Genomic DNA, 11,498 nt, shown 5'->3' on the forward strand with positions numbered 1-11,498 from the left:
TGAACTAATTACAGCATCAGCAAACATCCAATCAAACTGTCAAATTGTCAACAACAAGCACTGTTTGCTTCATTCTTGCACAGACTTTCAGATGCTCAGAAAAAGAAAATGGCCGTCAATAAAAAGCTAACTTTCAGAAAATGTAGGTTTACAAACCTTGGCAGATATCATGTGGTTGAGCTCATGTCTTTCATTCCTCAGCGTTATTATTGACTTCCTAAAACCATTTTTAACTTTTCTTATAAACTATTTAACTGTAATTTGGACATTTCAACTTTATTCACCACACTATATTTTGACTTTATAATCAAAATTTTAAATTTTTTGGTCTTGACGTTTCAGCTTCACTGACTTTGTGAGGAAGAGGGGAACAAATTTGTCCCCCATACTTTTTTTCGTCAGCATTGCTCTAATAGCCCGTTATAGAAATCAACATGTCCATGTCAAAAATGATCAAGTTTAGTGTGCACAACACCGTTCAGACACGCCAGGCTGCCCTGATTTTATAAAGAGAAATAGTAGGTTCAACCATTCATTAATAAAAAATAAATATAGCATAATACAGTGTGCCTAAGTGGAGCCCAACGACTCATTTTTCCCCTTGCAGCCATGTTCTAGGAATTTACAAGTAAAAGCCTAATTTTTAGTAAGTCTCTGTGTGCCATACACTGATTAAACCCTGCATCAACCTATGGGAACTTGTTGGCCTTTACAGTAAATCTCCTCAAGGTGCATGTCTATCGGCTACAGAAAGAAACAGCTCATTGAAAAGTTTCACAACCACATTCCTGTCTTTAACCTCCAGAACTTGGTTTCAGATGATTTCTTCTATATCGCAGATAAAATTATTTTTTTGTATGTCCTGTTTTGCCAATATAGCTCTGGGAATAGATGTCCAAGAGCTACTGTACAGGATAGCAGATTTGAATTCACAAGCAAACCATTATGAGGTTCTGCTTGATACCTGTATATGAAACTTTATTGAAAATTATTTAAGGAGTAAAATCATATACAACAGACAGGCAGACAGAAAAGGAGGTGAGAAAAAAAGAGGGGATAAGAACTAAGGGGAGAGAGAAAGCGATAGACAGGAAAGGGTGTACAAAAATTAGACAACACAGAAGATATGCAGTAACTCCAATGAGTCTCCTCCCCCACCTGTATGAGACGAGAGGGACAGAAAACAGGGAACATACCAACATCAACAAGAAGACAACAGACTACCAAAGTGTTTAATGACAATGTCTTTTGTGACTGTAGATGTATTTTATTTGTATTTTAAATTTGTGAAGCACTTTGTGACCTCAATGTCTGTAAAAGGTGCTATAGAAGTAGACATTACTTACTCACTTACTTACTTGCTAAATATAAAAAAGGCTTCCAGAGCAACTATTATCCCCTAGATATCCATGTGTGTGGAAGTCAAAACCTATGGTGATTACATAATATTATTCAGGCTGGTATATATCTGTGTCTGTAGCTTAGTATTTAGCATTAGTGTGCATCAGTGAAAACCTGGGAGCAAACTTCTATGGTATTCATGCATGCATGGGCATGCTCGTGTATAAAGCATTAACAAGGCTTCTTTAGAATGAAAGTATGATTGACAGCAGGTGTGGGTGGTCTCAAACTCACCCTACAGGTCCTGGACAGAAAAAGATGCAATGTCATCCCACATATTCAGAGGTACTCAAGATCAGTGGGACACAAGGAGAGCAGGCATAGAGATGACCGCACCCCACCAGAGAAAGGCAGATGAGAGTACCTGAGGGGCCAAATCCTAAAAGAGCCCAGTCCCTGATGGGCCCTTTTGGGTTGAACCCCAGAGGCCATAGTGCCAAGGTCCCACAGGCTCAATCAACGAGCCCATGGGCTCCATCGACAGACGGTCACACCAATGGCTAACCCGGATGGGAGTCCAGGAGTCCAAGGTCTAGGGGCAAATCACCACCTAGTGGGGACCCCTCAGGGGCCCGGCAGCCGCCTCAAATGAAAAAGCGCTCACCAAAGCACCAAATCCTGCACCTGGAGAACCATCAGTGTTCCTGCACTGTCACTGGCAGGGATTAATAGAAGGGGGAGGAGGCAGTTCCTGTTCTTACTTTAGGCCTAGGATATTCCAGTAAAATAAAACATCAAATAATTTTCCTCCTGATATTAATATGAGATATTCTTGTTGTTTTTAATAGTACTGTTTGTACTTATGTGTTAACGCGGGAAGCACTTTGTGACCCCTATCTGTGGAAAGTGCTATGCAAAAAAGTTTACTCATTTGCTTATTTTAATCCCCTTTTTAGGGGGGATATAAAAGTATGGTCAGATATTTATAATAATTCAATTATTACCCAGTCATGGTTGATGACAGAATACTCTCCTCAGGCATTTACTTCCTTTATTACAGTAATCAACTCTGCTCTTTTTTTCCGTACCCTATCAAAAAAATAATGACTGATATAAACTAAGACTAAACTAGCAAACTTTTAATTGTTAAGTTTTCCCCTAAAACCTTTGATTTCTGAGTCAAATATCAATTAGTTCAATAAAAAAAACAACTTCAATATTTATAACTCTATTTTCTTTAAAGAAATTATGCCTCTAAACAATCACAGGGGTTGATTGTAATGTACATTTTTACCTTCTTGGGGACAACTTCTCAAAAAATTTGGACAATACGATATGCTCCTTTAAAGCTTAAAGGTTAAACTTTCTTTTTTTTCTCATGACTCATCTAAAGATGAAACAGTGAATGTTTTCACTCTTAGCTGAGGGTTAGATTCAACAGGAAGTCATTCTGAATTATTAGGAGTTCAGATGTGCATTGTTGAGCAGTTGTAAGACTTTATTTTGAAAAAGATCAAGTGTGTAGAACTATAATAACTACTAATAAAATACAGCAGTATTTGAAGAACTGCTTTATTGGTAACTGGATATGCTGAGCAAATTGCAAGACATTCTGAATTCTGAGCCATCTCACTGGGGGAGTGTTGTCCTAATGTGTTAGAGCAGTGCGCTTGTGCTCTGAGAAGGTTGCAAGTACCTGGGTTCCCACTGCCTCCACTCTGGGGTCCTAAGCAAGACCCTTAACCCCACACTGCTCCACCGGTGCTGCACAATGGCAGCCCACTGGTCCACAAGGAGATGGATTAAATGCAGAGGTACATTTCTCCATTCCCATTCTCTTGTGGGATCAATAAAGTTCAATTATTAGTATCCCTTAATTATATACAACATAATGTGGAACAAATGCTGTATATGTAATGTGTCTTGGAGGTTGGCGCAAACATTGTTTCTAATAAATGACATTAGCTAACTCACAGAGGTATTTTAAGGCATGAAATATTAACACCAGAGTACATGGCTTCAGGAAAGGATTCAGGTGGTAGTTAGGTCCTTTTGTTGCAACAAGCTGTTTGCCAACATCTTGCAGCTGGGCTGATTCAGGTCTTGGATGCACTGAAGGATCACTAAAGTCCTGTGAAAAAGTAATTTTAGTCAAGGTAAATTTTCAGAGTTGATTGTCTCAAAGTCTAAAAATAAAGTTCATTTTCATTGAATTGTATTTTGACTACTGTAGATTGATCACAGTGTCAAAATGATCATGATAAAAGACTTAATATGTATAAACATATGGCTTCATCTCAGTTAAATATAAAATGTGTTGAAGTGGTTCATATATTCAATCAGGCCTAACCTGATGACAATTTAAATAGAATTTAACACTGTGCTTCAAAGCACACTGACACATCAAGACTCTATTTGAGATTTTAAACATTTGAAGGCCAAGAAAAACTAAGAACTTGTGCTTCTTAAACAATTCATGAGCCTTATAGCCAAAAACAGACAAAAATTAAAATCAAAGGAAATATTAAATAGAAAGTGACATTGTGAATGAGGCAAGTACAATGAAGTGAGAATGGTCAAATTTCTATGGTGACTAAAAAGATCTTAATCTGTCCCTTACAGGTCATTGTCTGTGCAGGTCCATCGGAAACCTCGTGAACAGAGTATCTGGATGAGCTCGACGACAGATCCTCGACTGCATGATTCTCTGCACAAAAGTCAAATAATGCATCTTAACTTTTTGGGAAGTAGCTGATATTAAAATAGAAATAGTATAAAGTTTTCAAAAAAGATATGTTTATAATATTCAAAATATTGAACGCATAATTATATAACATCATAGTCATTCTGTACACTTGTGATGTAAAAAATGACATTACATAGTTTAAACTTTAGTAAAAATAGGTAATTATTTTTTTGAATTTCAATAGGAATGTAAATTTTACTGATGAAATTGTATTGATATTGTCATGATCTGGCCTGTTTGCTCTCCCCAAATTAGTAATTCCTCTCACCTGCCCTCTTCTTTCCCTGCCTCAATTATAATTTATTCCCCTCACCTGGATGCTCTGGTTTATATTCAGTTCAGCCTGAGCATTCAGGGCCAGATCATTGCTTGTCTTTCTGTCAGTCTTTCTGTTCAGTTTTTATTTGGTTCATGTCCTGGATCCTAGCAGCCAGTGGAAAGAGGGTTTTAGTGTTTGTCTCGTCTCCTGATCGTCCACTGTTCCTCCCCTGCGGAGTCCTCTGGGTTTTTGGCTCATTATGGGGGGAGGTTCAGTTTTTATCTAAGTAAGCCTGGCTCCAGGGAGGAGACCAGTTTAAAGTCTGCTTCAAGTTCCGGTTCCACGTCCTGTCTCGGCTACCCTCTTCCACTGAGCCTGCCTGTCTGCACCTGATCCTGTCTGCTCCTGTGCGTGACCACCTGGTCATGCTTCTGGTCCCAGTAAGACTCTGAACCCTCCTGGAAGCCTGTGGATGCCTGGAAGTCTGGACCCTGCCTCCTGTCTCTGTTCCTGCCTGATCTGGATCCTGCCTGTTTCTGTCTGTTCCTGTCTGTTCTGGATCCCTGACCAGGATCAGCTTCCACCATCACCTCTGGGACTGCAGCACTGGGACACTTGTGGTCTGGACTGTTAAACCAGGTAAGTGACCAACACAGTTAATCTTCTATTGGTTGATCGTGGTCACTTACCTGTGTTTCCTCCCTAGAGTGTCTGAGATTGGGCGGTGCCCCGCCCCCCCTGCCTGCAGTGTCCGCGAGCCACAGCTCCGCTTTTGTTTTGTTTTTATTTTAATAAACCTTTTGAACTTTCCTACTGACTGTCTCTCCTGAATACTGGGTCCATCTGTCCTTGGTTCATGACAGATATGAACAACTTTGTTGGGCTGCAAGGTGTTGTATTGGGAATATAATACATACACTATATTGCCAAAAGTATTTGCTCACCTGCCTTGACTCACATATGAGCTTAAGTGACATCCCGTTCCTAATCCATAGGGTTCAATATGACGTCGGTCCACCCTTTGCAGCTAGAACAGCTTCAACTCTTCTGGGAAGGCTGTCCACAAGGTTTAGGAGTGTGTTTATGGGAATTTTTGACCATTCTTCCAGAAGCGCATTTGTGAGGTCGCACACTGATGTTGGACGAGAAGGCCTGGCTGTCAGTCTCCGCTCTAATTCATCCCAAAGGTGTTCTATCGGGTTGAGGTCAGGACTCTGTGCAGGCCAGTCAAGTTCATCCACACCAGACTCTGTCATCCATGTCTTTATGGACCTTGCTTTGTGCACTGGTGCACAGTCATGTTGGAAGAGGAAGGGGCCAGCTCCAAACTGTTCCCACAAAGTTGGGAGCATGGAATTGTCCAAAATGTCTTGGTATGCTGAAGCATTCAGAGTTCCTTTCACTGGAACTAAGGGGCCAAGCCCAGCTCCTGAAAAACAACCCCACACCATAATCCCCCCTCCACCAAACTTTACACTTGGCACAATGCAGTCAGACAAGTACCGTTCTCCTGGCAACCGCCAAACCCAGACCCGTCCATCAGATTGCCAGATGGAGAAGCGCGATTCGTCACTCCAGAGAACGCGTCTCCACTGCTCTAGAGTCCAGTGGCGGCGTGCTTTACACCACCGCATCCGACGCTTTGCATTGCACTTGGTGATGTATGGCTTGGATGCAGCTGCTCGACCATGGAAACCCATTCCATGAAGCTCTCTGCGCACTGTTCTTGAGCTAATCTGAAGGCCACATGAAGTTTGGAGGTCTGTAGTGATTGACTCTGCAGAAAGTTGGCGACCTCTTCGCACTATGCGCGTCAGCATCCGCTGACCCCGCTCCGTCAGTTTACGTGGCCTACCACTTCGTGGCTGAGTTGCTGTCGTTCCCAAACACTTCCATTTTCTTATAATACAGCTGACAGTTGACTGTGGAATATTTAGGAGCGAGGAAATTTCACGACTGGATTTGTTGCACAGGTGGCATCCTATCACAGTTCCACGCTGGAATTCACTGAGCTCCTGAGAGCGACCCATTCTTTCACAAATGTTTGTAAAAACAGTCTGCATGCCTAGGTGCTTGAATTTATACACCTGTGGCCATGGAAGTGATTGGAACACCTGATTCCAATAATTTGGATGGGTGAGCAAATACTTTTGGCAATATAGTGTATAAACAAATATAGCATTAATAGTAAAAGTGCATTATGTTGTACCGCATTAGAATTTGTACCGAAAAAAGATAAGGTTGTTATGACTTGTAAACAACAATTACACAGCATTTCATATACACCACATCCAACACAGATCTGGTAATATACTCACTACTCAAATATGCGATAAAAATCTTACAAACCTACACATTGAAACAGTGCAATTTCAACATTTAAAACAGTCGTCCAGACTAGTGGAATTTTAAGAATGCAATTACAACATTAATGAAACTAAATCAACACAATTAAAAATCAACATCTTAAACTGCCTAAACATTCTCAATGAAGAATAAAAATCTCTTCTAGATATTTTCCACTGAGATTGATTGGAACCCACTGCTAAATCTTGGCATTTGATGCCACATTTCCTACCCTAAGGGAAAGACTACTTAAGAGAGCTCTTATTGGTTACAGTATGACATTATATTTTATGAAAAAATAGTTTGCTTTTTTTTATTCCGTTATTCTTACATGTGCGGTCCCTCTGGATTTGTCACCACCTTAATGTTGACATAGTTCACTCTTTGGGGATTCAGGCTGTCTAGCTCAACACTTCCAAACATGCTGTGAGAAAAAGAAAAATATTTAAGTTTGAAACAAAGAAAAAAATAAGTGAAATATTCTTCTCACCCTTTCTAATTTACCTTTTTCTGTTGAATGCATTAACAATAGACCCATTTAGCAACACAGTGATGTTGCCGCATGCCATCTCTGCAAACTAAAACAAAGAAGTTGGGATTCAGATGAGCATATCTGCAAGTAATCCTCTGAAGAAAAGGAGAGAAGAAATAGAGACAATGGAAAATGGGACTTACATTTTTTGAGGCATGCTTCCACAGGGAGTAAACTGGATGGGTTCTGCATGTTGACCATGCTGGACAATAGTTGAAATCAAAGTCTGTATCAAATAGACATTATTGCAGTTAGATTTATTCATTGCAGGAATAATTATCTTTAGGGATGCACAAATCAAAATGTTTGACTTCTGATCAAAATGGGAAAAAGAAGCTGAAATAATAATTTCAGAAGATGATTGGCTAAACCTTTGTAAAACTGATATGAGCACATCCAGCTCTGGTTATTGGAGAGAATCTTCTTGGAAGAATTTAGATTTTTTATTACTTTCAAAATTAAAAAGGATCAGAAAGGCTCCATAAGAGAAAGGTGCTGGAGAGAGTGTGGAAATATTCAGGTGGATTATTTCCATGTTTTCCAGGACTGTCCAATTATACACCCTACTGGCGAGATGCAGTGCAGAAAATGAAACCAGGGATAGGTATCGAGGCTATTAATTGGTAACACTGCTTTCACAAACACTATGGCTGATAAATACTTGATTGACGAAAACAAAGTTAGTTACAAGTTCAAAGTTTTGTAAGCAAATATCTACCCAAATATTCCACATTCAAAGAGGAGCGGATTGCAGTTGTGAAAGAAATATGTGACCTGGACAGACTGACCTTCTCCTTAAACTTATGCGTGGATCAATCCACCATATACTCGAAGAATTTGAAACATCTCTCGCAGTGTCTCTTAGTTTACATATCATTCTGATCCAACTCTGCTCATTTCAGCTGTCTCCATCTGTGCCACCTTTCTTTTATTGTTATGTTTTTCTTGTGTCTGCTTTGTATTATACATATACTTTAAAACCTTCAACTCTTTAAGCATAAAGGAAAAATGAAAATTAAATATTTATATTTCTTTTAAATTTTTTGTCTAAAGAATGTATTTATTTATGACAGATTAAGCTAAAGTAATGGATAACTATAATGTGGAAAGAAACCAATAAATTATTTTCTATGTGTGCAGTAGTATCCTAACTTCTGTTATCTGGAAATAAAATCCAGTGCAACCAATTACATTCAAAGATCTCCTTATTACAAAATGAGGTCCACTGTGATGTAATTATCTAAAAAATAATTAGAGTATACAACAGCAGTGAACAAGCAGCATCAAGACTAAGGAAAACAACAGCAAGGTCAGGGATAAGATGTTGGAATAGCCTTGATATATCAAAATCCAGTTAAGAATCAAATATTTAATGGCTCAGGGAACTAAATCCAAATGAACACCACAGTTTTCAGATATGTTCTAAATATTTGAAAGCTAAACATCCCATTTTCTCTCCTCAAAAACAGGTGTTTTGTTTTTATCAGCTTATGGTAGAAAGTCAGAGTAAAATGCTTTAAGTTGTGGTTGCAACATGGTGAAATCTTCATAAACTCCAAAGCACATTACTAATAATCCTCAAAATGAACTTTTTAAAATTTGTTCTGTGTTACAGAAGTAAAACTGCTCACCGGAGTCTTCCTCCTGGCCACACCAGATGAGGTCATTGAATAAGTAACCAACCAAAGTGTCCTCTAGTGTCCAGAAATGGCGAAAAACAGCTGCATAGCTGTGCACCAACATCCTGGTTTTACTCCAAAAAAGAAACTGTTGAGAAAAAAAAAAAAAATTTACTAAAGGATTTAAAAATGTTATGTTAGAATTCAAGTAACAATAGAACACACCCTATCACATGGCCAGATTTGTGGCATCATGTTAAACATTTTGAAATAATGTTCTTCTGTCACGTTACAAGAGGACCGCTGGACGACCGCTTTTTCAAACTGCCTCCAGATCTCCTCACAGTCATACCTAAAAACGAAAGACAGTCATTACGGTAGGTTTACGTGTGTATTTGAATAACTTTATTTTCTTCCTATCAAAAGGTGATTTTTGGTCAATTTAAATGCTTCCGTTTAACTGTTTAGTCATATGCTTGGATCCAGCACCATGTGAAGAGCCAGCTTCTCCATTAAAGAGATATACCCTGTGTTTCAGAATATTAGTGCTAGTTTACTAGAAACCTGTCCACTTGGAAGTTTTTCCCAACATTTTTTATAGGCTATCAGGTGTTTTCCCCGTAATACAAACAGAATGTACAGATGCTCTTTTTATTTTTTTTATTGTAAAGAGAGAACATGCTAACGTGCTAAACCCCATAAGCCTTATTAGACTTAGACAGATTTATTTTGTCATTTTGTATACAAGAAAATTAGTTTACAACAGCTCTAGACAGTTTTATTTTTGTGAAGTGCAGCCTTGAAAACAGTAATAAATACATAATAACAGTAATATAAACATATGACTGTATATTTACAGTTCTAACATTCATTTTTATTTTTATAAAATAACCCATTTACATAACATTCAGCAGTCTAATTGCAGTGGGGAATGGATGTAGTTATGGATGCAGTACTGGTCCTAGAGGTTGACACCCACATTTTACCTTTTGTTAGTTGTTCGAACAAGGCTCTTTTTATTTTCTATTCATTTGAAGCAGACTTTATTGCTTCTAAAAAAATTACTTAAATAATCTTTTTTTTTTGTATTTTCTAAACCTTTGCTTTTACATTTTAAAAACAGAATTTGCAACTTAAGGCTTTTTCCACACATGAAGAACTCTTCAGAACACAGATATTCTGTTGCTCTGTCCCTCATGGCTGGAAATTAGAGTTATACCTTTTCAACAACCTATTGTACTTTTTTTTTGCATGTTGCAGTTTCCATGTGTCGCAATTACAAAGTAGTAGTAGCTTTTCCAACCTTTGTGGTTTCAGCACAATTAGCTTTCCTAACTGCTCTGAACACAGTGATATGTACAGCATAACTGACATGATCAAAGGCTCTGTCACCTGAAGCAGGAGTCCTACAGTGGAAATAAGATTTTTAATTTTAAACATTAAAAGCTGTCTTTTAAGTTTCTGTAGGTTATGTTTAAGTTTAAAAAGTGAGGATTTCAAAACTTCTCTCTAACATTTAATCAATGTTGGCACCTAAACTAATCTAGTTTTGCTTCAACCTTTCAAAGGAAAATAAAAGGATTTATTGTATTTTACGATAAAGGCATGAAATGTGATAATAGATGTGCAATCTGTTCACAGTCCATTACCTTGAACCAGTCTGAACCAGTGTGGTGTAAGTGAAGCATCTTCCTATCACAATGTGTTTAATGTTGGGAGTTGTCCCAAACATGGCTTGCACAGATGCCAGACAGAGATGAGGCACAATAAGCCCTTTGGGTAAAGAAGTAAAAGAAAAAAGACAGATGTTACATTTAAAAGTGGCGTACTTTGTGAAAGAATGCTTTGCAACTACTTACATATTGTGAAGCTGATTATTAACAAGCAGGCTGGTTTCATAGAAGGCATAATGGTGGGAATCTCACACCAGAGTCTTTGAAAAGAAACTTGTTTTAACTTGACATCAAAAACAGGTGTTCATATTCATTCTCAACATAGCTCAAAGCTATAGGCATATTTTTAACAACTCAAATGTCTTGTTTTCTGTCACCTTTTGGTTTTTGTTGCTTTATAAAATCTGAGTTCAAATGCAACAAAAAATAAATAAAACACATTTTTTAACTCATATACTCATCTTTGTTTTTGTACATGAAGGTAAAATATATTTTGGAAGAAGTTCTTAAGACATGCAGAACTTACCCTCTATCATATCAAATATTGAGCTGCAAAGAAATTCCACAGCTGTAAAAGGAAAAGAACTGGCTCCAAGTTGGCTGTCAACGTATTTCTTTCCAATTTGTCCAATGAAATGCTGCAGTTTCCTCTCAGGGCTATGGGTTTTTGAGATTCTTTTAACACATCTTCTTCCTATGAACATAGGAAGGCATCTCTGAAAAACAAATAAGATCGGTGCGTTTCCTTCCTCCTTTCCAAAAGAAGATCCACATGACTCCAATTAGGGTCCTGGTAGGAATCTCCCTAAACAGTGTCTGCTGTTGTCCGAGAAATTGTACCATAATACTTAAGATAATAAACATTTACAGAAATGGAGAACTTACTCTCATCACCCAGTACACAATATTTCATCATTCATTATGCGTCATTATTTGAAATATAAAATTTATAAAACTGACTTAGAGATCCAATTTCTGAATT

The 11,498-nt window shown here is 38.1% G+C and overlaps 1 protein-coding gene across 2 annotated transcripts; it reads right to left on the reverse strand.

Annotated features, from left to right (window-relative positions):
* Nucleotides 1-2,897: 2,897 nt before the first annotated feature.
* LOC119798436 (ADP-ribosyl cyclase/cyclic ADP-ribose hydrolase 1-like) lies at nucleotides 2,898-11,245 on the reverse strand. 2 transcript variants are annotated; one of them, XM_038307919.1, is made up of 10 exons: nucleotides 11,043-11,245; nucleotides 10,703-10,776; nucleotides 10,493-10,616; nucleotides 9,069-9,195; nucleotides 8,856-8,991; nucleotides 7,368-7,450; nucleotides 7,197-7,270; nucleotides 7,024-7,116; nucleotides 3,962-4,048; nucleotides 2,898-3,472 (listed from the first exon to the last, which is right to left on the reverse strand). In XM_038307919.1, the coding sequence occupies exons 2-10, from the start codon at nucleotides 10,749-10,751 to the stop codon at nucleotides 3,373-3,375; spliced, it is 873 nt and encodes a 290-aa protein (XP_038163847.1). In that variant the 5' UTR covers nucleotides 10,752-10,776; nucleotides 11,043-11,245; the 3' UTR covers nucleotides 2,898-3,372. The 2 variants fall into 2 exon arrangements, with proteins under 2 accessions (XP_038163847.1, XP_038163845.1); XM_038307917.1 differs by lacking the exon at nucleotides 10,703-10,776.
* Between the last annotated feature and the right edge of the window lie 253 nt (nucleotides 11,246-11,498).

This window comes from Cyprinodon tularosa, unplaced genomic scaffold, assembly GCF_016077235.1.
Source record: "Cyprinodon tularosa strain WSP-4 unplaced genomic scaffold, ASM1607723v1 ctg623, whole genome shotgun sequence".
NCBI lineage: Eukaryota > Metazoa > Chordata > Actinopteri > Cyprinodontiformes > Cyprinodontidae > Cyprinodon > Cyprinodon tularosa.

Excerpts from the sequence above, each read along its gene's own strand:
- LOC119798436 (XM_038307917.1), bottom strand. The coding sequence starts at position 11,220 with ATGTTCATAGGAAGAAGATGTGTTAAAAGAATCTCAAAAACCCATAGC. Across the intron at positions 8,992-9,068 it reads AAATCTGGCCATGTGATAGG|TTTCTTTTTTGGAGTAAAAC; the intron begins GTGTGTTCTATT and ends TTTTCTCAACAG. Across the intron at positions 7,451-8,855 it reads TGGCCAGGAGGAAGACTCCG|ACTTTGATTTCAACTATTGT; the intron begins GTGAGCAGTTTT and ends TATTTGATACAG.